General features: G+C 37.9%; 2 protein-coding genes across 15 annotated transcripts in view; one reads left to right on the top strand and one right to left on the bottom strand.

Annotated features, from left to right (window-relative positions):
• The window catches only part of DNAJC10 (DnaJ heat shock protein family (Hsp40) member C10), a 28,629-nt gene extending 17,038 nt beyond the window's left edge, over nucleotides 1-11,591 (top strand). For both annotated transcript variants that reach the window (XM_049805178.1, XM_049805187.1), the window contains exons 17-23: nucleotides 720-875; nucleotides 2,236-2,369; nucleotides 3,887-3,940; nucleotides 4,333-4,480; nucleotides 4,932-5,051; nucleotides 6,123-6,239; nucleotides 6,815-11,591. In XM_049805178.1, coding sequence (XP_049661135.1) covers nucleotides 720-875; nucleotides 2,236-2,369; nucleotides 3,887-3,940; nucleotides 4,333-4,480; nucleotides 4,932-5,051; nucleotides 6,123-6,239; nucleotides 6,815-6,826 — 741 coding nt within the window. In that variant the 3' untranslated portion in view covers nucleotides 6,827-11,591. The remainder of the gene's footprint in view (nucleotides 1-719; nucleotides 876-2,235; nucleotides 2,370-3,886; nucleotides 3,941-4,332; nucleotides 4,481-4,931; nucleotides 5,052-6,122; nucleotides 6,240-6,814) is intronic.
• A 1,113-nt stretch (nucleotides 11,592-12,704) lies between these two features.
• The window catches only part of PIKFYVE (phosphoinositide kinase, FYVE-type zinc finger containing), a 74,712-nt gene continuing 62,665 nt past the window's right edge, over nucleotides 12,705-24,751 (bottom strand). For 7 of the 13 annotated variants that reach the window (XM_049805126.1, XM_049805107.1, XM_049805117.1 and 4 more), the window contains exons 40-43: nucleotides 24,368-24,629; nucleotides 22,118-22,192; nucleotides 19,130-21,174; nucleotides 12,705-17,439 (exon numbers count right to left, since the gene is read on the bottom strand). In XM_049805126.1, the coding sequence (XP_049661083.1) occupies nucleotides 21,059-21,174; nucleotides 22,118-22,192; nucleotides 24,368-24,629 (453 nt within the window). In that variant the 3' untranslated portion in view covers nucleotides 12,705-17,439; nucleotides 19,130-21,058. Of the gene's footprint in view, nucleotides 17,440-17,500; nucleotides 21,175-22,117; nucleotides 22,193-24,367; nucleotides 24,630-24,751 lie in introns of those variants that run through there. The other 6 variants (XM_049805029.1, XM_049805039.1, XM_049805068.1 and 3 more) reach the window with 6 other exon arrangements.

Below are 24,751 nucleotides of genomic sequence, written 5' to 3'. Positions count from 1 at the left end.
AAGTGATGTAATATTAAGGTGAAAATGCCTCACGTACACACCTTGACATAGGAGGAGGTTCACATTTTTGTCAGTTAGCTTGCTGCCCTTCACACTTCTCAGCTGTTTCTTGAACTTTCTTAACTCACAGAACTGCAAATCATTGGTACTCATCATTGTTGCTGCCAGAGTTCTGGCACCCATCTTTCCTCCAGCATTCAGGTTTTCACTGCTAGATTTGCAGTCTATACAGACTGTTCATTCTCACTAGGTAGCCCAGAAAAAGCAAGTGTAAGAGCACACAGGCAGGAACAGCTGGAGATCAGTCTTTTTCAGTTGATATTCAGAGGCCCCTAATGTACCATATATATTCTTCTGCATCCCAGCCTAAATAGCATGGCTGAGTGTCATGATGCCTGTTCCTGCCAGGTAAGCTAAATTTCTTGCCTTTTGCCTCCCTTTGTGGAGAAGAGGCAGAAAACCTCCCTTTTGCAGCCTAGCTGTATTTTTTGATAGCTTTTCTCAGCAAATCAGGCATGTGATTGTTTGGTTGAAAGGATGACTTTTGATGCTTCCATGCCTTTCAGTGGTGTGGAGTCTTCCCTGCCACAGCAGCAAGCATATTTCACTAAAAGAGGGACATTCGCAGAATTTGGTACAGTCTGTTTGTATGTGGTGGTGCTAGATATGGGATAACTTACTGTTGCAGAGTATGTGTCTATAAACTGTCTTTATTTTAGGATCTTAGGAATCCATCGGTGCTCTCCCTAACACCAGAGACATTTGTTGAATTAGTTCAGAGAAGAAAACGAGAGGAAATCTGGATGGTTGACTTCTATGCTCCATGGTGTGGCCCTTGTCAGGCTTTAATGCCAGAATGGAAAAAAATGGCCAGGGTAAATGACACTTAAAACATTTTTCTGCTTTTCTGTCCTCTTCTGTGAAATTATTGAGATGGTACAACCGCTATCATAGAGATTTGTCAACTGAGAAAGTCTAGTGATTAATACTGAAGATAAAACAGGGAATTCCTACCTGACAGTTTTATATTGTTTCAAATGCAAAGTTTTTCTCTGTTTTTTTAAAAGGTTCAGTACATTGATACTGTAATCCAGTTTTTCCTGTTGATACAAGTGTGTTTTCTAAGATCTAAGAAACTTTAGAGTAACTAACTTTCCTTGATGCTTAGTGCTTTATATAGAAAACAGCTCTGCATTTGTTTAAAACAAAATATGAAAAAAAATTTTATCCATAAATTGGATAAGAATTGGTTGAAATAATTTGAACTTTATTCTCAGTATTCTTTATGATCATTAGTCATCTTTAAGATAGCACTTAGACCTTGGTGAAACCTCTGACTTGAATTTCAGATTAAAGGAATTCAATCTTATCCATCTTAATTATTTCCTATATTAGGAAGATTTTTTTCTGAGATCTTGTTTTCTTCACTGAAAGTAAATAAATGCTAAATACCATACATTTTAAGGCTGATTGTCAGTTAGCTGAATTACACGTACTTCAATATGGAATTGCTGGGATTGGGGAGGGTGTTTTTGTTTTGCAAGGTCATTACAGCGTTCTCTCATTTGCAAAGGTAATATTACTTTACAGACAACCATCTGGGTTTTCCTGGACACATTTCCAGGAATTTGAACTAGAAACTTTGGGAAAAAAAAAATAGGGCTTTGGAAACAAGTCCATGACTGACTTTCAGACATTTAGAACTCACCTAGACTAGGAGTTCTATATTCTGGTGAAATGTCTGCAAAGTATTAGTAGCTTTACAGTACAAGTTCAGTAATCATCAGCTTCCCTTGCCCATGCCAGGTGGTTTGGGCCTTTCCAACAAATACAGCGTGTTCAAGACACAGGCCAACTGTGCAACTGATAACACATCTGCACTGCACCAGGATCTGTCATAATTACTGAGCCTATGGTATGAAACATGGTAATATGATAGTCCTTATAGTAAATAATCACACTATTATGTACCTTTGAGGCAAGGTAGGTGCCTCATGAGCCATGTGCATGCAGCTTATACTAAAATATATGTGCATGATTGAAATGCACCTGGGTGGCTGGCTCCCATTAGATACCAGTGACACATTTACAGGAAAGAAGAAAGCCTTGTGAGAATCTTGGTTTGTTTTCTTGGGCTTTTTTCCCCAACTAAGTGATTAAGACTTACTGAAGTATTACTGAAAGTGTAGTAGTGTTGATTAGCATATTTGATTATAGGTTTTCTTCTTTTTTCAGATGCTAAATGGATTAATCAGTGTAGGCAGTGTGGATTGTCAAAAGTATTATTCTTTCTGTCACCAAGAAAGTGTTCGGGGATATCCTGAAATAAGACTCTTCCCTCAAAAATCAAACACAGCTCATCATTATTAGTAAGTAGTTTACTTCATTTGGGGACATGTTAGATGATGTGGAACAAGATGAATATACATCTTCTGTTCTGTAGAAAAGGTTCATCACAGCTCTTAAAATAGGCCACTACAATATTACTGTTTAGATGTTATTGACTTTGTTACTTCAAACAAGTGTCATTTTATTTTCCCGTTTCATCTCAGTAATTTGAACTTAGCCAGCCTCGGAAATCTTAATTTTTATTTCTTGTTCTTGATTGCCAGTTCTCTAACTTTAATTGCCTGTTAAAGTAGATTACTTAAATTATGCAATATAAAAATACTACTAGGCCTAATTGATTGCAGCTCTACCTTTAGAGAACGAAGTGATATAGCTGTCTGATCATCCTCCCTGCCAACAGCTTGTTAGCACCGTTGCAAAAATTGTCCATCATGTATCTAATCATCCCATTGTTGTATCATTAGTGTGGAAATGTTAATCATTAACAACAACAACAAAAAAATTCTATGGGAAATAAAATCTGGCCAAAACCAAACAGCCTGTCCCCTCCATTTCACAGTACTGTTTGAAGATCCAGGCATTTCAGGAAGCACATGCATATTTAAAGATAGATAACCATCTGAAATAGCAAATATGTTTCTTCATTATTTTACAAATTGGAAAGTTCTATGAAATGCTGGCAGATAATAAATTGTAATGCTTCTTCATCATAGGGCATAATAGCAGACTTCAGTAGCTTTCATCATTGGACTGCTTGCCTTTATTCAGTTCTTCTAGATAAAAGTTTCTCTTAAAATCAGGAATTTTTTTTCTTGATGAAAACAACTAAGTTGGTGAATATGACTGTTAAGTAAGTGCCAAATTCCTAATCATGAGTCAGCTATTTCCTGCAAAAATATGGAAATTTTGTCTTTTAAAATAAAGATCACCAAAAACTATCAAGGCAGATTTTGACCAGGTAACTGTTGAAAAATACTTTGTAATAAAGTTGTAAGTTAGTAGATATGAATCCTGAATTAATCTTTTTTCTAACCTGTCACTAGAATTTCAAAATTAAGCAATGCCCTGGAAGTCCAAATAATAAATCCTTGTCCAAGTAACCAGTTTGCCTGGCTTTCCTACTGTCAAATTGAGGGAAATGTATATAAGTAATAGCTGTTTTAGTGTAATGAATGAACATCAATTAGAAAATATATTAAGGTATTTCAGTGTAATTCTCAGGTTTCTCAGAGGCTGCAACTTTATCTGCAGTTATTACCAAAGATCCTTCGTTCAAAATAGTTCTAGCTATCAAAGCTTATGTGCTCCAAACCAAGTTTCTTACTCTCTTGACATAGAATTTTCTTCTCTTCATCTTCTACTCCTTAATTCCATATCTTTGAATTGTATTAATGAGACAGATTTGAAACTAAGGTAGAAATAGATCTTAAAACATATGCATTTAAGTTCATTATTTCATCTTCTCCATTCTACAGAGTGTTTTTTTGAAACGTAATTCAAACTACTGTGCAACTGAATTTTTGTTTTCTTTTTATAGTAGCTACAATGGATGGCACAGAGATTCATATTCACTGAGAGGCTGGGCACTGGGGTAAGTTACTGCATTAAACTTTGTTCACAAGCTGCTTGCATAGTTTGCTTGCTAGGAGAAATTAATATTTAAATGCTATGTAAATCAAGAATTAGAAACACTCAGATATATATATTGCTTAATTTAAGATGCCAAAGTTTCCATATCTTTTAACTTAAGCTTTTAAAATATGGAGAAATAGCATACTCCTCGCTGTCCACCCATTTTCTGAAGACCATATTATTATTTTGTCTACCACTTTAAAAAGGGATTCTCTTATAGTACAAAGTGTAAAGTAGAGATTTCCAGACTACTAATATTCTTAATTTCAGAAATGTTCCTTATGCTTAAATGGAATTTGGATATGTTTAAAGTTTTGAATGGATTATGACTGTTATTCTTCCTTTCCACAGATATTTACCACAACTGTCTGTAGACCTGACTCCTCAGAGTTTCACAGAAAAAGTTCTGAATGGAAAAGATCACTGGGTCATTGATTTTTATGCTCCTTGGTGTGGACCTTGCCAAAATTTTGCTCCTGAATTTGAGATCCTTGCAAGGGTAGGTTTTTAGCTGTATTAGCAGATTGTTGTACTCGTAATAGTTAAAATATAATTAATCAGCACTTTATTTCTTAGCAATCATCCAAAAATTGCACACCCTCAATAAGCCTCCTCAGTGAAAGTCACAGTTTTAGGTCCCACTTGCCACTGGGTATTGTCTCTTGCACAGACACACACACAGACCCTCTTCTGAGACAGATTTCAGCTTATGATGGGGTGACCTTTGGAACTGTGATGCGCTTGCCCTGAATTCAAGTAGAAGTGCTCTGCTGAACACATTGTGACTTCTGATACAAGGTTATCAGAAGCAAGCAACTACTCTGAGATATTTAAAAGATTTGAGCCACATTTTTCATTTACTTTTAGCTGCACTGCTGGCTTATTCAAGTTATTTGCTTACAATCACCCATGGGAACTTGAAGTTTGTTTCTAATAACATTTCTTTTTAGACTGTTAAAGGAAAAGTAAAAGCTGGAAAAGTAGACTGTCAGGCGTATGCTCAGACCTGTCAAACTGCTGACATCAGAGCCTACCCTACTGTTAAGTTTTACCCCTACCAAGGAACAAAGGTAAAGTGTCTCCTTTGTGCACACTGGTGAGTGGTTACTGTTAGTAGATGTATTTTATTTCACATTAAGACTTAAGAGACTACTTCTATAATGTATTAAAGTGCATTATTTAGATATTCTGGGGATAGAGTAATAAACAATTTCAGTAATACTTAAAATAGTAGGACAATGATACAGTAATAATGTGTTATTGAAAAATAATGAATTATAAATTAGTAGAACACTAACTAAAAGTGTGGGCTTAACCAGAGCCAGGGTTTAATTTTGCAGGGGTCTTATGTGACAAAGGTGTTTTTCAACTTTTAACAATTCTACCACCACCTACCAAAAGCAGGCAAAGTGTCTCTAAATGAATGTGGACAACTTCATTTTGGCGAAGGAGAAATATTCTTTTAATGTAATCATAGCATTTCATTATAATTTTGACAGTGTATTTTAAGATAGAAAATTGATAAAAAATATTTAGTTGTGTTCTGTCTCAAAAACAACCCTTATCAAACCATATTAATTATCAGTGTGACTCTGAGATCAATACTTCCTACTAACAGATTAGTAGTAATAAATTAAAAAACTGAAAGTATCCACATACTTCTAGGAAATTGCCTTTATTCTTGTAAAACTATTAAATTTCAAGAATATTACAGTCATCTTTTTAAATGTATTAATGTTGAAGAGAAAGTACTCAATGCACTCTGATAGTTAAGCCAATTCTTTTATACTTTTAACTGAAATCTCTTTTAACTGAATCTCTTCTACATTAAATACTTAGTGGAATAAATGTGAGAAGATAACTATTTCATATTTCTTTAAGGATCAGGATAAGATTTGTGTAATTTAAAACTTGTGTAGTTTTGAAAACTAGCAGCTAAGAGTGGTTCTTACTGTACAGACAATTAGCATTGTTTAAACAGAGACAAAAATATATTTATGAATCATAAATCAATCTACCAGAGCCATTGTCTTTCTCCCTGCATTTCCCTTGAATTTTATTTGAAAGTAAGCAGATTTTCTATTCAGTGTAGAGCATGAGTAACATGTTACACAATATTTTTTTTATTATTTTTTTTTAAGAAAAATGTTCTTGGGGAATACATAGACAGCAGAGACGCAAAAGGTATTGCTGACCTTTTGAATGAAAAATTAGAAGCAATTCAAAATAAAGGAAAAAGAAAAAAATCTAGAAATAAGGTAAGAATACTTACTGTGGGGCTTTCTGCAGAAGAGTTATATTGTTGGAAAGAATAGCTGTTTAAAATTATGTTAGTATTTGTTCTTTGTCCGTGAAGTATTGTCTTGCATCTTCAAATAGTACCATGTACATTTTACTCCCAGTCTTGTTTTGGTTACTATTAGTTATTCAAACTCAGTTCTCCATGTCTACAGATGTAGCAGAGAATACTGCAGTTGCAATCTCAGCTATGGCAAGACACAGCAGAATTCATAGATATCGATGAGACACGCCCATGTCCATGGGACAGCTGTGTTAAATGGTTGAGATGCACCGCATCCTTAAGTATAATCCTTAGACTAGATTTAGCAAGCTGGCACCAAATTACAGAGGCTGATTAGTGCAAGACTGGGATTGACATTTTAATTTAGAAAGAAGATTATTAATATACACCTGTTAAAAAGTACCCTGAATTCTATTTAACAAACATTTGTCCAGTTGAAATTTAAAATCACAGGAAAAAAAACCCCACCAATAATCTTGATTTTTAGCTGTACTTTCAGAATAACTTAATTGTTTATTTTCTTGTCACCAGGATGAACTCTAAGTGGTACTGGAGGTAAACACAATTAAAAATATTCTGAAGCTGTGAATATAGAAGACACCATGAGGAAAATATAAGGCTGATTACATTCATGACAGGACAAAAGAGATGAAAACTAGTTTGAGTTCATGGGCATATGCGACTGTATGAATTCTGTTAAACTGTGGGGAGATGAAAGCATTTTGGTTTTGGTGGAAGCATTCAATGTTTCTGCAAATGAATTCTTCATGTCCCTTTTCTGATATACCAACTACTTTCTTCCTAGTCAAACATTGGAGTTGACCAGAAATGTGGACTTCTATCACTTTTGGCTACCCATTTACTGGTTCCTTATATTTTTCCATCTCTTTTCAAACACTTTTTGAATGTGGCACTCAGCCTATGGCTGAATATGCACTCAAACCACTCTGCAATGCAGAAACACAATGAGGCATTGTCTATTTGAAAGACAAACAGTTTTACCTGATGATTATTCATTTTGCTTTGGGGTTGCATTATTGTCTAGTCAACTGTTAAGAAAAAAAATCAAGAACTGGTGGCAGGATAGGTTTCTTGAATTACATTGCTCCTGCTCTTGTATGGATTACTATATTGTGGCACTGGCGGTGGTGCCCAGACAAACAGAACTTTGAAGAGCTTCTTTAGTTGTTTTGTCTGGGTTTTGTATTTTTTTTTTCTTTCTTTTTTAAATAAGAAAAAAAAAATAAATCAAGGACTTCAAACTCAGTGTTTCATTGACTTTCAAAATTTAAGTTATGCCATAGAAGCATCTGCTTAAGTTATTAGGTCATAACTTTATTATTGTCTCTTTAAATATGAATGTATTCTGTGGACATACTTAACCTCTTTTGGTATTACCACTCTTCCTTTCTCTGCAGACATTTTGGGTGTTTTGTTTGGTTTTTTTATATAATCTTTAGGCAAGCAGGATAGCAAGTGCCTTTTTTTAATTTAATAATGAACAATGTACATTGCAATTTCTCCTCATACATCTTAATAGAATTTCCACTCTTAATGGTAATATTTTTCATAGCTTCTCACTAGACAAAAAACATTACAGAAGACAACAAAATGTCTGCTGCATTTAGTTCAACATTGAAATGTTTCATGTTTTCAATAAAATGCTGCTGAGAACTTGTCAGATCGACTTTTTTCCCTGCTCTCCATATATTTAGATTTGGCATGACTAGTCACTGTAGCATAGTATTATAAATTTGTAAATAGGTTCTAATCTACAAGTAATTTATTTTATAAAGAAGGCAGAAAGAAATAAAAGGAAGAGATTCTAGTAACTTTGAGACATTCAAATGCTTCTTCCCCTATGTTCAGGGTTTCCTCTATTGCGTTGTGGTTTTGCGGTGTATTAATCTGAGAAAGAAGAGAATGTATTGCATCTATTTTTTAATAAAATAGACCTTCCCAATGCAAACTTCAAACTCAATCACAGTAAAAAAAAAAAAAAAAAGTGAAAACTTTGGTGTTTTGTGACTTTAATACAAACTCTGTTTGGGTCAGTTTTTGCATGTATGTTTAACTAACTTCAGTTCCCACCGCCTACCTTCTTCCTGGAGAATGAGGTCATGGTTACATGCTCAAGGATCCTACTGTTAAAAATCTAATCCAAAATAACAAACTGTAGGTATTTGTACAGTTTATTCTTTATTCCTGTTAATGTACAGTTTCTCTCTTATTTCTGCTAACAGGAACAGACTAGTAGGACAAAAAAAAAAAAAAAAAAAAGGTGCTTCACAGTAGTCTCCTCCCTAAGATGAGGGTAACAGAAGAACTTTCTGGCTTTACTAGGGCTCTATTCATACTTCAGCTTTTTGTAAAGTTACTTTGTCACTTCCTTCTGGTTTAGTCACTTGAAGCATATAGATAACTACTATGAAAAGACAACACTACTATCCTCATCAAAATATCCTGTACACTGACTTCTGTCAGGGCTACTGGATTTGAAACTCATTTAGGCTGTGGCAAACATGATTTAGTTTAAATATCAATAAAGTTCATCTTTAAGATTTAATTCTCTATCATTATATTCTCTTTGCATCCAATTTTTAAAATTTCTAAGCTAAAAACTAAATGGATGTGTATGGATAAAAAATGAGGTGCAGAACTGAAAGAGAGTATGCTGTAGATGGTACAGGTTTCTAAAGTTTTTCCAAGTTTCCATGGGTTTTTTTTTGCCAGCTGCCCTTTCTGACAGTTCTCAATAAGCAGCTTAAGGGAAATGGAGCAAGTAATAAAGTCTTACCTTTATTGCTAGCTATATAAATAAATAAATAAAACCTTTTATACATAGTTATATCTCCAACATTCTCTAAGGACAAATTCACATAATTACATGATCCAAATTTTACTAATCAAAGGTTTAAACTGGTTATTCAAGACACTTCTGGAGCAGCACTGTTTTTTTAAGAACGAACATCTTGAAGTAATCGGCTCCCTCAGTTTTCTCCTGTAGAATCATGGAGATGTCAGCATTGCCTCATTCTTCAGAAATCAAATTATAAAACAAATGAACCCCACCACCAAACCACAAAGACCACCCAGAATAATAAAAAAATCTTCTCTAAATGCAATGAAGAATTGTGCTGGTCAACAAATATTTTGGAATACACTCCCCCAACCCCAATGCCAAACAGTTCAAAACAAGTTATAGTCATATTTAAGTAACTGTTTTGATACTTCAAGTTCATTTCATAATTTAAAATAAAATCCTTCAAATTCACATATTCAAGCAATAAACCAAGTGGAAGATGAATCCAAAACAATACACAAGTGAATGCTCCAATTATAAATAATGTTCTACCTTTCCTTAGTTCCCCTCTCTCCTCCTGAGAGTAAATTTCAATTTTACTGTCATCATATAACCAAGACTGTTCCACTTCTCCCTGTATCTACCTGTAGATAGTGTTTATTAGCCCTCATTCTTCGCTCCTTTCCTAGCACCACTCTCTAGCGTGACTGTTCAACTGGGTGGACAAGTGTGATGACCTGTGGGTTTTGACTGAATGCCACAAAACCGCTCATCAAGTCAAAGCAGGGCACAAGAACTCTCTAGAGCCTCTTGCTTAGAACTTTCCAGGGTATTAAGTAAACTTTGGCAGCCTTGCCCCATTTGTCAAATTACAATCAGCAGACCACGAGGCCAGCCTTGTACCTCTTCTTTCTGGTATAACTACACATGCACAAAGAAAGAGCAACACACAATAAAACACAAAATACATGTATGCTGTACAATAGGTGGCATAGTACATACAGAGGCCCAATGGCTTTTAAATTTATCTTTTGCATCCCATTTTGCTTTAATTAAAAGAAGGACTTCTATGGCTGTTTAGTATCACTGAGCTGATGAGATATCATGCCTTATACTAAAACAACAAAGTTCCCAAGACACATTTGGCTCCTTTAGCTTCTACTGCTGCTAAAAAGCATAAAAATAGAATAGAGAAAATATAGCAAAAGTTTCAAGCAACATATTGATTTTATATGGTCTGCAGGTGGAAAGATTATGTTTTGATTAAATTTGGCAAGTTTGATTTTTTTCCATTCATGGGCATGCTTAAGGTTTAATTAGTTGTGGAAATTCCATACATTTTTATCAGTTTATAAAAAGACTTAAAATGTTTTAATATTAAAAGTTTTCAACAGGAATGTACAAAAAGAACTTATTTCATTTACTGAGACTTTGCATCTGAAAACAGTGACATTCTAAGTCCAAATACTTTCAGCCTTGGTCTTCTCTCTATGCTAGAATTCATTACTAATTTTTTCTTCCATCTATATGTAAGCCACCACACTTTGAATAATAAACAGCTAAAGGTAAATCATCAACATGATATTATGTACTTAGCCCCAACATTAAACAGAATCATCCTTGTACTGCTAGTTTTCTAAGCCTTAATTGACTGTCTGTTACTAGCTGCCAACAGAAATGACAGTTAGTTGGACATAAAGAAGAATGTTTCCTAAATGAATGTATATGATCAGTGTATTCCACAGACTATTTCTTGACTAAGGCTACAAGAGTCATGTCTGTTAACATTTAGCATGTATTCTTCACAAGCCAACACATCTTGTAAGAAAATGTCTACCTTATTTAAATGTCAATGTTTCAAAAAACACTCGAGCTGAAATAAGTAGGGGTTGGGGTTTTTTAGAATATGATACACAGTAAAAACAAGTTAGTTCTGGTGAATGCTTACTATACAACTGAGCTGGAATGAGAAATACTGTCTTGAAGAGATTCTCTGCTTTCTAGGGCTTAAGGGACAGCAAGCAGAATATTGTTTTTCCATAAGGCAGCTCAAACTTACATGAAGTAGATATAATTTCTGCATATTATATGCTACTGTGGAGCCACATAAATAATAACCTTATTCTTTTCTTTTCCATCCTTGTCAAGTACCAGACATGTTAACAAGAACACACTTTAACCAGAATTGATTACAGATCCTTTTAACCATTAGAAATTCATACAGCTGACCTGGAGGTTCCAGAAAATAACTTTCTCCCTATAGTATGTGTTTCAGATAGTCTTTATAATCCTGGTAGAAAAAGAAAACATTTTCTTCCTCTTGTTATGTGCATATGTGTACATTAAGCAATCCCAGTTGTGCTGTCCTAGATATATAACTTTTTTCATCAGGTAGCTAGTCTACTTTTATGTCAGAAGATCTCGGCCAGTTCAGTAACAGAAGCCCATGTCCAGGATACTATGTGTGTCTTTTTTTTGCAAAGGCTGCATTAGAAAAATATCCTAATTACTACATTCCCATCCTGTCTCTGCAACTCTAATTCAATGCTCTCTTTTCAGTAATTATGTTCACTTACTTTGTTATGTGACCTCTGATCACTGGATCATTACATCTTGAATGACTTCATTATTCCAATTATATACTAGAGTGAGTGAACTGTGTTTATAGTGCACAATTTTTCTGTTCAGGCTTGAGGCTGGAACAGCATGCAAGAATTACCTGTATGCCTGGCCAGCCACTAGAGCCAAGAAGTACCAGTTGTTCTGACAGTACTTACTCTTGTTCATTTTTAGAATGAGCACACTTTTGTGCAGCTGCAGCTATAGCGTACCCCTGTTCCACAGTCACTGCAGTTAGAATAAGGCACACGCAGGGAGTTACAGCTGTAACAACATAGGTAACTTTGTGCTTAAGACATCACACAAGATGTGGTAACTCTCTGCAGGATGTGGTGTTACATGCACAGCTGCACTCAGTGCACTTTGTCACTTTCTCACCTTCCTGTTCTCAAGGTGTTCGAGGGCTAAGGGCTAAGCTACAGTACATTAAGTATGCATGGGCACTATACTGAAAAGACCAGATTCCTACAGGACTTCACACCCATATTGGCTTAGCGAGAATAAAGGGGCATCATATTAAATATAGCAGAAAAGAGCAATCTTCGATAGCAGGGAAGAGTCTTAACCATAGGTATTCTGCACAACTTTCACTTCCAAATGTTATCTTGTTGCACAATAATTAGTAGAGCACAGTGATATAAGAGGCTAAAACTAAATAAATACTGCAACATATATGTAGGTATTTAACAAAATGCTTTTAAAATTTTGGAAAGTGAGAGATGCAGATTTGATTCTGAAATCAGGACTTCACTTTTTTTTCCTGGTAAAATAAGGACAATGGCAGAAATTTCACTCAGCTTACAAAACAAATTTTTCTTAAACAAAACATTTATTGGCCTTCCTCAGAAATATTTTTTCATTGCTTTTATATTTGCAGGAAAGTAGAAGAGCTCTGTTCTTGTGAATAGCAGAGTGGGCCATCAGATGTTATACTTCAACATCTGAATGCATAGGAAAAAAAAAATTTCCCATCTGTGCAGAAGAAAAACACTGTGTGCATAAACATGTAAACACTTTATTTTACAACGGAGCATCTCAGTGCACAATTCCTTGTGTAATATGACAGCGAGACAAAAACATGAAACATCATCTGACAGCACACTGTAGGCCAGGTTCATCTTAAATTTCATCTTAAATTACAGCATACATGCCCTTAAAGTTAGAATTACCTCCAGATCAGTCACTGAGTACAAGCAGGTCTCCTACTTCCCCAATCATTTGGGGCCTGGAAAACAACCAAGTTTTAACTGCTTGGTTTGTCCTAACCTGAAAAGCTTTAGAAGCCACTAAGTACACTAACAAATGATACTGGTGTAAATTAGTCATTTTAACACCTGTTACAGAATTCAACATGGACATCGGTATTTTGATCACTGATTGTCTTTGCATCTTTAACACAGGTTGGCATTACTACATCAGTTCAGCACTTGCTCTGAGGTTTAAACAGTACTGTGCAAGTGTTCCCTCTCAGGGATCCATATTGGAGCAGTGTACCAGGTCAGGCATCCCAGCCTTCTGTTTCTGCAAAGGTTGGCAGGGACTCTAGGAATGAGTATGTGCTGGCTCCTCAGCTGCATCGGACAGTGGTAACCAGTCAGCAGTTACCTTTCAACAGAGAAGCAGGGCTGAGTCAAAAGCAGCAAACAGTTAAACTGCCTAATTTTTTTCTGGAGATACCTTCACTAAAAACAGCTTCAGTCATTAAATTGCCTTTGATTCAATCCTTAACATATGCCTTCATTTGCTGTATATTCTGTGCATATAAATAAGGGTGCCTACAGAAACTGGATATGAAAATATTTCTCATTAATTTCTTTTTTAGGGCTACTAGGCTTGGTGTGTTATTCAAGAATGGGCAGAGTTGCCATTGCCAATGAAAGCAAGAGAGCTCCGAGATAAGAACACAGAGCTGTCTGCTGTTTTGACAGACAACCTCAAGCACACAAGACAGCTCTAGCCAAATACTGATGAGAAATATTAGAAGAAAGTAACGGGGTTTCCCCCAAAACTAAGCAAATAAATAAGAGTTATAGTAGTCATGAATTCTGATGTTGCTATAGTGGGAGTAATCACTGTTCAAATACTATAGTATATTCAGCCATAATTTACTATAGAATATTTACTATGGATTACATCTATATAAACACATTACTATAGAAATATATCTAACTAGCAGATAATGTGGAATTAAAAAATTATTTTCACTGTAGAAAACGTAAAGAAAAAGAATACTTTGTTCATATCACAAAAAAATGTGTACAATGGTTTTGTGCAGACGTGCCAAGATCACCGTTTCATTCTTGCTATTTTGGATGGAAACTGGGAAACAAATTTCACAGGCCCCAGACCCTTAGTAAAAACAGCCTTTCTTTGACAAGGAGCAGGATACGGCCATTGTTTTTACTCACCATAGATACTAACAGAAAAGATACCTGTCCTCACTGAAGTACATATTCAGCTATTATGGGACTTCAGTCCTCCACCTTTTCAGAGGTAGGTTCAGAGCACATTTAGACACCCAGAAAAAAATTAATTGCTACTAAGATCATATTTTCTCTTACAATTTTTATATCCTGAGAGATAATTTAAGCAAACACATAGCCAGCCTTTGCACTAGATGAATTGGAAAACTGGATTTCCAGCTGTCGGCAGTGATGATTTAGGAGCTGGTCTCCTGCAGGCCCTCAAACAGCTTACATTTTACAAGCTAAACAAAACAATCTATAACCTGCTACTGTAACTATACAGTAATCAGTGGGTTTTTCCCCACACCTACTTTTTCAGTGAAAAGAGCTTCCTAACTGCAGTAAACTTTTAAATTATTTTGTCCCTATACCAAGCAGAAATAACAACACATGGAACCTTGTAATACATGAAGTTCTGGTTTTGAAGGCAAAGTCCATGAAACTTCACTCAAGACCGCAATTCCAGGATCACGTGCAGGTAACCAAAGGCCAAACACTTCTAGGGAACAGTAAGGAGTATTTCTCAGTAATTTACTACTTCAGCTACAAGCACACTCTTACTTGTTTTGGGTGTTCTTGTTTTTCTTTTTAACTTCAGCAGTGTTGGTTTGTGCCTCCTTCTCCCACCTTCTCTTTGTCAGCTTCATAGAGGAAGCGCCACAAAATCCTCAGAGCTGAAGGCAGGATTCTTCTGTTTCTGGCAGCCAAAACACACCATTCTGTAAGAATAACTTTCCAATATGATACTTGGCATAAATCAGCTTTTATAGTCTTCTCACATTCTTCTACTGACATGCTTGCTTTTTTACATACTTGCTATTCTCCCCACACAAGTCATCGTCAGTTCTTCCAAAGTGAGGCTATAATTACTGAGCCTAGACATCTCTCCTTCAGGATGGCAATGAGATTTTACAACTCATCTTACATATTTACATGTGCAGCCAGTTCTGCCATCCTAAAAGTATTGACTGCAATGGACCTTTCACTACCAAAGCTCTATTCTTTCTCCTCAGGACTCCTCACACCACAGATCCTGCATACCTCATACATTTCTCCCATTTCCAGAACTTGTTTACTTCATATAGCTGTAAACAACTGGAAAGGGTCAGAAAACAGCTTGCTAAGGCTGCAAGGACTAAGGCCTAGTTAGGTAGCCTTCAGACTGGACTTAGAAAGAGCCTTCAGATTAGGACTAGGGGCCTTATGTCAGCTAATCCTGATAACACAAGTTCACCTACAAAGATCTACAAGCAAGGCCTCCAACAGAGAAGCTACCTATAATCACAGAAAAGGAGGTGCAACAAAAGCAGCTCCACAAATGACACAGACCAGCAGGAAAGGATCTCGCATAAGGAAAAAATGCAGAGGGAGTAAGGAGTTGGCTAACTGCTAACAACTTTGCTTTCATGTATTATTGCAAGCTACTGCAGGAGTTAATCTGATAAACAGCCTCTGTAACTGGCACAAGCCCTGTGAACAGACCTGTGTTTGTAGGATGACAACCTTGTGCCTTTTTGGAAACAAGAACACTGGCTTTATGGTGTGTAAAAAATAGCTTGCTTGGAGCTTTGCAAAGCTTAGACTCAATATGTAGGGTGATAATAACTCATAATCAGGGATATTTCAGCCTTGGTTTTTATCATTCAAACCAAGCATTGCTTTCTACCCTCATGCGCATCGCTTGGTGTAGGACCTTCATGCCACAAGGCAGCAGGGGCTGGAGAACAAGGCATTATAACAAGGTGCACACATTGGGGCTCATTCCGACTCTGCTAGATTACCAAACAAGCCCCTAACCCACTCTTCTTACCCGTTTCTGTCATCCTTCATCTTTTGAGAAGCAGGCTCTGCCTCCAGGCCCACATTTAGATACAGACAAACCTCCTCTTACTGAAAAATGAAGTGGTTTTCTTTTTGCTTCTTTTTGTTTCTTACAGAGATTTGATAACAAACCAAGGCTCCACAGCAGGAGCTTGGAGACCATAGATTCCCGTTTTGTTATTACTTTAGTACCTTAGTGGCAATACTAGGCTAGTATCAGTGTCTAGCACAGCTGGATCTTGAATCTCTTGTGTGCCAGATTTGCAGTTCTGTGTCCTGAAAACAGGAAGAAACGAGGGATGGCCTGGCTTTTCCCAATTCTTGTGCAAAGTTACTCTGTATCTGCACTGACTTAAAATCTCCACATTAAAACTGAAGTACTCTTTGTTACTTATATATCTTCACATTAGGACACCATAGGACTCAAATTGAGACATTACAGCATAGACCAAGATGGTGAATCCCAACTTTTTCTTTTTTTTTAAATAGTAGTATCGTCTAAATCAAGGTGGTAGTGGGGAAGTTGACCAATGTCTCATACCATCAGTTACATCAATGGAAAACACATACAATTACCATTTCATTTTCTAATACTGATGACTTCAGCACCAACCAAAAGAAGTTTCACTTAGAGCACAAACTTTTGTCCTTTACTAGGTGTTGGCAGTCCCAGTTCCAAGTATTAGAGCAACACTGTTCTGATAACCCTGTATTTGTGCTTTTCAACATCATGCTAGAAGGCCCTCAAGTCCCACCACTCAACCTTACACCAGCATAAGGCAGCACTGCCCCTGAATTGAGTATCCCACTTTTTGCCTTGCTCACACCCCTACATTAGGACAGCTTCTGATGCAGTTTCATACTGCAGCAGATAAAAACCTCAAACTCAGCTGGCAAAAGCAGAGATGGCACATAATACAGGCAAAATCCTTAAGTTTTACATTTTGAGTTTTGAATTCTAGGGACCAACAAGTCACCTTCCCAAAACTAATCACACATCATTTTTAGCTTTATGAGAGGAGGTTACTATATACCAGGTTAATATGAAGCAATCAAGATATGCCATTAATCTTCAGACCTCCTTGGATTTTTTTCTTTATCTAGTCCACTTAAGAGAAGTCTATGTAAATAACTGGAGATTTTTCCTGGAGGAATGTGTTCTACCTCTTGCAAGAATTGTGCCACAACACCACCACCATCTGCTGGACTAAATTGGCTCCCTGTCTCGTACAGCACTGTGTTGAAAAGCAGCTGGGGAGAAGGTGGGAGAAGTGCATGAAAGGTTATTTGCACATTCTGCTGCCACTGACCTGGAGAGCTGCCCAGAGGTCCTGCTCCATTAGAAGAGACAAGCTGCAAGGTATGGAGATGCAACAGGCATGCTTACACTGCACACAAAGCCGGCAGCTTCCAACAGAGCAATTGCTGCAGAGCAGGTGGCTTAGCCTCTGATCAAGAAAATAGGATGCTATGAGACCTAACTGTTCCACCACATGGAATAGACTCAAGTATATTTTAGTCACTTTATTTATACCTATATACATTACATTTAGATTCTCCAAGTAGTCAAGGCAGTTATTCTCAAATAGTTTAGTACATCAATTTTATAAAATACAGCTGAACCAAGATAAATTAGAAATACATACATTATGGTACATTAAGTGCTCTGAATAATGATTGGTCTGGCCACCTGCTAGTGAATGATTCATTTGGTTTTAGTTATTCTCACAGGGGAGAGTCCACTCCACAGGTAACTCCCCCCGAGCCCAGGAGATCTACTTAACCAGCACAAGTCCCTCATGTGCTTTTGGGGGACAGAATACATCACTGGGCCACTACAAGGCATTCTGCTGTCTACACGATGACTCAAAGCAAGTCATCGCTTCTGACTGGGACAAGATTTAGACATTTGTCACAAGGCCTCAGATCAAAACAACAGAAGAATAAGAGCTAGTGTAGCTCTGAAGAAAAGCAGTCTTCATGTTTGCAACTGGGATTTGCTTACACACATACATGCTAAACATGTTATAAAGAAATAAAATTCTAATCAAAGGGCTCATATAATCATAGAATCCCCAGACTGTTCCCCTAGGACATCCTTAGGCATGCTGCAGGGACACAAACCTAATACAGCCCCACAAGGAACTCTCAAAGACCTCTTCTGCATGAAGTACTACTCTCCTTTTGAGAAAGTCAGCTTTGTAGCAAGTGAAATGCCAGGACAATTCTTACTCTGAAAGGGGAACATTTGAAGAGATCTGTTCAACTGCTGGGATTTGAACTAGAAATGCTTACAACTTTATGTCACATGGCACCCAAAGATGTCCCAATTCCAGTTGATACTGCAGCTACTGTGTTACCCATGACTAGTAGTTTGCTATTTACTCCAGTCTGGTCAGGACTAGCCTATCAGCCACATCCTGACCCAAAGTTAGCTGTTGATGCCAGCTCAAGATCACTCCTGCAAACCCCTCCAACTGCTATAGCATCAGCCCAAGAAGGTCACAATTCACACGTTTGGGCTCTGTGTTCACAGGCTGTAAAACAGCTGGCCAGTGGAAGGTTCTCTTACTTCTACAGTGCTGAGGGCCTCATGCTGTCATGCACAGGGGAACATTAGCTACAGTCAGATAACTCTGTTGCTTTAAAGACAGCTGCTTGAGACTCTGGAAGACAAGCAGTATAGAGCAGCCACACATCACTGGAGTAAGGTTACTGGTGACAGGACAGGGCTAGCACATGACAGCTCTACATTAGCCTAGTGCAGATGCCATGACGCTGCCCATATTCATGCTTCAACAACCAATCCACATACTGACAAAAGGTGGAAGATAACATAGCCAGCTGCTGTTGGGTTACCTTAGCTAGGCAGGCAAGTCAAGTTTTCTCCCTGTAAACTTCAAGAGGCGAAGGAGGAAGAATACTTGTAAACTTTAACCAAGACTGGAACATATTCAGGCTGCATGGCATGGTCTTTCACATCAATGAGCCAAGACAGAAAGTAAAAGTCACAGAAGTGAGAGTAGCATTGACATGATGGACTGGTTGGTTCCTCATTACACAAGGCCCCCCACACAGCCAGTCATCCTACATTTCAACACGAGAGACAAGATGTGTCCCAGAGGTGGTCAGCTGTACCTGATGCACTATGTTGGACCAAAGGGATTCTGGGCCAGAGGAAACAAGAAGTACTGCATCATCTTTCCACAGCACACATCACTGCAGCCTTCAATGCTGCACCCCCAGGAACAATGATCACATTGTACAGAGGAAGTGAGAATACTTTCATTTCTGCTGCTTCAAGGTCAGCATTTTTTGCTTATTCTCCAGCAGGGCTTTGCAGTGGGGTGGGGAAGACTTCTTCCAACACAAATGACTCTTGCCTCCTGGAAGCTCAGACCTGAGCTGCACTGCTTGTTTTTGGAGCCAACAGCTCAATTCTCACTGCTGCCATTTTCCATTCTCAGTACTGCCCAGGTGTTGCTCCTAAACAGTCACCACCAGCTGCTGCAGAAGAAAATACTGAACACAGAAGAAGTGAACAAAATGCAAATTTCAATCCGTAGTTACAGTGAAGATGGCATTACCAGGCAACTGTTCAGAATGAGCAAGTGGTCATAAAGAGCTCCCAGACTCCATGTTCGTTTGAAGTCCTTCCATCAGAGACTGGAAGTCAAAGAACAGTATTCTTGCCTCTCAAACTCATAAAAAAAACCTCTCTTACCTACTGGCCTATATTATAAACGAAGCTAAAAAGTAAACTCATCACCTACAAAACCAGGTAAAAATTAATAAAAATGGAAAGAAGTGCTTATTGTCATAACATAAGAGATTCACACATCTCGTCCATCATACAAGATACCTTTTAGTTCATTTTTTTCTTTTTACAGAAAAACATGACTACATTCATCTCAGTGGTGCAAAAAGCAATCTAATACTGCTGAAGAAACAGTTTTTCCATTGGGACTGCACAGTGTGATGAGATCTGGATGCTCAATTCTCATCAGTATGTTATGCACGTAAGAAAAATATTCTCCCAGCAAAGTTTCACCATGAGGTAAATGCATTGTTTGAAAGTCCTGGGGAACTGAAATGGATTTGAAATGATCTGCCAGGAACGATGGTTTCATTAAGGAGAAAGTTGTCACTCTAAGGCAGTATGCTTCATTTTGTCTAGCAACTTAATGCCTTCTGCTAAGGAAAGGGTTAATCAGCTTCATAACTGTAATTAATCAAGTCTTGTTAAATTAAAGGGTATATTTTTTAGTTACCTGTTTTCAGGGATTTGGGCAACATTTAGATTAAAGTACTGTTTAGGATTGAAGGGATATGTTTTGGGTTTTGCAGCATGCTGATGACTGACAACCCATTTTTATGGGATTCAGCTAAAATGAAATTATGACAGAAAGAGTTGTACTGCAGTAATATAACTTAAAAGATGTAGTGATATGGCATTACAGCTGTGAAGCTGTCTTTTAAAACAAAAACAAAAAAGACATGTTTACAGAACCCAGGAAAAATTGAAGTTACAGAGCATAAGTAGGACAAGTTATTCATGGATCCTAAACAGGTCAACTACAGACCACTGACAACAATAGCAGAACTCAGGAATTAATTTCATTCTTCTCTCACCCACCCACCCACACAGAGGGGGGGTTTATTTCACATTTGCAGTACCATATATCCACTACAGAAACATGACTTGCTTGTATTCAATACCACTTAGGCAGTGCAAGACTTGAGAGATCATATACTTCTACACCATCATGAACTGGATAGCATCCGTTTCAGTGCTCTTACACAGAGATAGCATCACCTTCCCTACTGACAGAGGGAATGTCTCTTATCAGTGCTGTTCAGTGGTACCTTACAGCATAGATACTTAGTGAGGCTGGTTCACTTATCAGCCTCCAAGAGAGGATTAAAGTGCAACACTTCACAACATGATGCACACGGTCAGTATAGACATGGAACTGCAATCCTCTTGCTTACTGTTAGATAGATAACAGGAAGAGAGTGGACTGTAATGTCATTGTCCTCTTGTGCTTTCCCAATATGGGCTTTAGCTTAGCAATTCAGGCCCAGTCCTGTCCAATGGTCTGGCACCATCAGGAAATATTTGTCCATAGCTTCACAAAACCTGGTCCGGTACAGTTCTGGAGAGACCACAGTTGGCATCTTACCTAATGTGTGTGTAACAGTAAAGAACAGTTAGAAATGGGCTGAAGAGCATACTGCAGTACTGCAGATGACACATGAGATTACAACACCAGACAGCATAATCATGAAGGCATGGAAGGGTCCTGGAACCAACAGGCATTATCGGCTACTTTTTTATTTTTATTTTAAACATTTAGGAGAAAAGACAGATCAAGGTCTGGACTCCTAACACTGAATTTAAATACTTGAACTTGGAGGAACCGTCTAGACTTTTTACATCAGCCCTGATCAGTTTGGGGTTTTTTTCCTCTTCTCTTGTTTATAGGTCTTTAAGGTACTCCAGCAGAGATGCAAATTTTTCCCATGAAGAACTTCACTCTGTGGACATGCTCTTATCTTCTTCAGACACCTGAGGAATGGTACATGAAGTGTTCCCCTTCCCTTCTCTTTCTAGCCCTCCTATTAACACGTGACCAACACTAGGCAATGCTGCACAAAAGGTACTCTACTCCCTTCCACAAAGGGAACACATCGGCTCCTCAAAATATGGGCAGTAGTCAATTGCTTGACGAGGATTCCTCCACACTAACAGCTCAGAGCATATCTGACTTTCTGGACTCAGAAAACATCTTCTGAAACAAGTTGGGAAGGGCTTTTGCTATGGATGACTAAGTTTGCAGGTGAGTAGCTAATAACTAAGAAACAGAAAAGAACAGTCTGAAAAGTAGATGACCCTTACCCCATTCCCAGGAATTATAGTACTTAAAGGGTCACTCATGGAGGCAGATCAATGTATTAATTTTTCTGAAACTTGTTATTCCTTCTCCTGTTGCCCTATTCTGGGCAACTTAATCTCATGTTACAAATCTGCATGGTGGGGAAGTTGTGGTTTTATTAGCAGAGTTATTGGAAGCTTCCAGGTGACAAGAAACATGATCAAAAGTTTTGCTTTCATTCTGGACTTACCTTGTCCTCCCAAGATGCCAGTTGACTTCACCACCATTTCAAGCTTTTTGTCCCAGGTAAAAGTGCGAATATAGTCTATTGCAATTAAAAAAAAAAAGCACACAAGCATGTCATATCTGCTATAACCCAAATAATGCTGTTCTAAAATGTATCTATTTCCTCTCAAAAAAGGCAAGAAAGCAGTAGGCTTCCATCACCAGAAGAATTCCAGCATTCCCCCTACCAGTTGCCTCACCTTCCAGAGTATTGATTATATTTGAGTAGGGTGAATATGATATCTCAAAAGCCCAGCAAGATCACAATGAACTCTTCCTGCCTCTGCAAAAATAGACTGCCCAGGCACGTCTGTCTGTATCCATGTTAGAGTTTCAAGGGCTCATTTACAAGAGTTACTTAGCTGATCCTCATCCCAGAAACATACCAAGAAGCCCCATTTTGCTGTGGCAGCTCCCACTACTTTACTGCAACAGGTAGCAGCATCAAGACTTGGACACCTATCCATTTAAGGCAGTAGTATTCCTCATCATTGCAGCTACCTAGAGGTTTGGTAACAGAAAGCAAACACTTTTCACTTCATGATAGGACACCACCAGTGACCCTGACTGGAAGAGGGGGCTGCAAGGACAAGGCTTCAGAATTATTTCCAAGTCCCTTTCAGAGAAAGCATGCTCAGTCATTACAAGCACATGAACATTTTGGTCTGCAAAGCTAAAGTTGCAGTAAGTTAAGCTTTTCATTACTGGATATCATTATCTCCTAACATTTGACTGCAACTGTAATTATACAAATTTGAATTTACTGTTTCTAGATTTACAAAAGGCCACCATAATTATCCAAATTTCACCTCAGCTGTGCTTTACACAAAACTCATCCAGACTTGTCAATCTTAAGACTTATCCATTTATCGAATACTCTTTGAAAACACTCCCTTTGAATGCTTTGGTACTGATATCATCAGTTTGTGCACTAACTACTGTCACTTCATGCCCCAAGGCCCAAAGCTCCTCACAACAGGGCCTACAAATAAAACAGTCTTCACAGTTCCTCACAGACATAGCTTACTTGCTTCCTATATCACATTAGGATCTAAAATAGGTAGAGATTCTGACCTCAGATTCAAACTCAGTCCAAACTAATCATTTTTAGTTCCATCCCTGCCACAAATTTAGCTTAAGTACTTTGTAAGTTCTCAAGATATCACTTAGGGAACATTGTGATAGCCTGATATAGCAGGCATGTTCTCTCTTCTTGAAGATATTTGTCTTAAACAAGCTCTTTCCGATCATGAACAGCCGTTCTTGCCACACTGAAGGAACTGTCAGCTTTAAACATCATATAAAATACGCTCTTTAATCAGGTAAGACTTTCCATAGGACAGCAAAAAGCCACACATACAGAAGAAGCAGAGTCTCATCTCATTTACCCAAATACTTAAGAGTCTACAAAACTAGAAAGTAGTAACAGCTTGAAGTTCATTGTAGCTGGGACTTAATTCTCAACTAGAAGTGTTACTGGAATGGCTTTCAAGCTTTATCAGAAAAAGAACAATCCAGACCTCCTGGCTTGAGGTCTCACCTGGAAGCATTTCTGAGCTAGGTTTAAAGAGAATCTAATTTCCAAGAGTCACTTCCACATCCTGCAAAATGGCTTCATCTCCAAGTCCTTTGCACAATACAAGTTTGCCTGTCTAAAGAGGAGACTCTTCTTTCCAGTCACAAGTCAGAGGATGTGGCAAGGTAATTACTGCATTGCCAGCCATATTATCCAGGTCGGACTACATGATCACAAGTGATCCTGTGACATTTAACTTTGCTCTTCCATCCCTATCAATATTGTTTCTCCTCAGATCCCCTCCACAAAAGTTAAAATTTAAATAGCTATGTAAACATTACTGAACTGAACTTTAAAGATTAAACACATGAAAGAATACAAATAACATTCCTTACTTCAACCCAACGTGTAGGTTAAATACCAACTTGACTGCTTTTTTCACTACCTGTGAGGCCTCCTGCATATATTCTTAGTAATGCAAATGCCAACACAAGCCCATACAAGAGCTGGAGAGAAGACTTCCTAACTCCACTTTGAATACCCATGAGAGGCGAGGGTGGTATTCCATCAAGGAGAAGACAAGCTTTCCTGACACACATCTCTGGGATGGTGGTACAGTTCTAAGAGTACTGTAAACACCTAAACCAGAAGAAAGCAGTTTCACCAGCTGAAAGCAAGAAAATACAAAAGACAACCTACCAATGATCCCAACAACCAGTTCATTGTTGGTATCATCACGACCCACCAGCAGGGAATAGTCAATGATGAGGTGGCTGGAGAGGAACTGGGAATCACTGTGTATGGAAGCTCTCAGCACAGCCTTGCAATGGGAACGGATGTACAAAGGATTGTCCCGGACCATCTTCAGAAGGTTCTCATCCAGCAGGACTACATCACAGCTTTCCTTGCCTGTGTCTGTTTTAACATTTCTATTCCTGAGGGAGCCCTTCAGGTCAAAAACCTGCAAATGGAGAACAGCACTACTTTCTTCCATTGTTCTGCAAGGTTAAAGACTTCATCATACCTAACTGCAGTGTTTGAGAAGGCAGCATGGCAGGGCCACTCTTCCCTTCTCCACAGGAG

Source organism: Accipiter gentilis, chromosome 1 (assembly GCF_929443795.1).
Source record: "Accipiter gentilis chromosome 1, bAccGen1.1, whole genome shotgun sequence".
NCBI classification, from domain to species: domain Eukaryota; kingdom Metazoa; phylum Chordata; class Aves; order Accipitriformes; family Accipitridae; genus Astur; species Astur gentilis.
The sequence above is the reverse complement of the archived record's forward strand: the minus strand, read 5'-3'. Positions and strand labels throughout refer to the sequence as shown.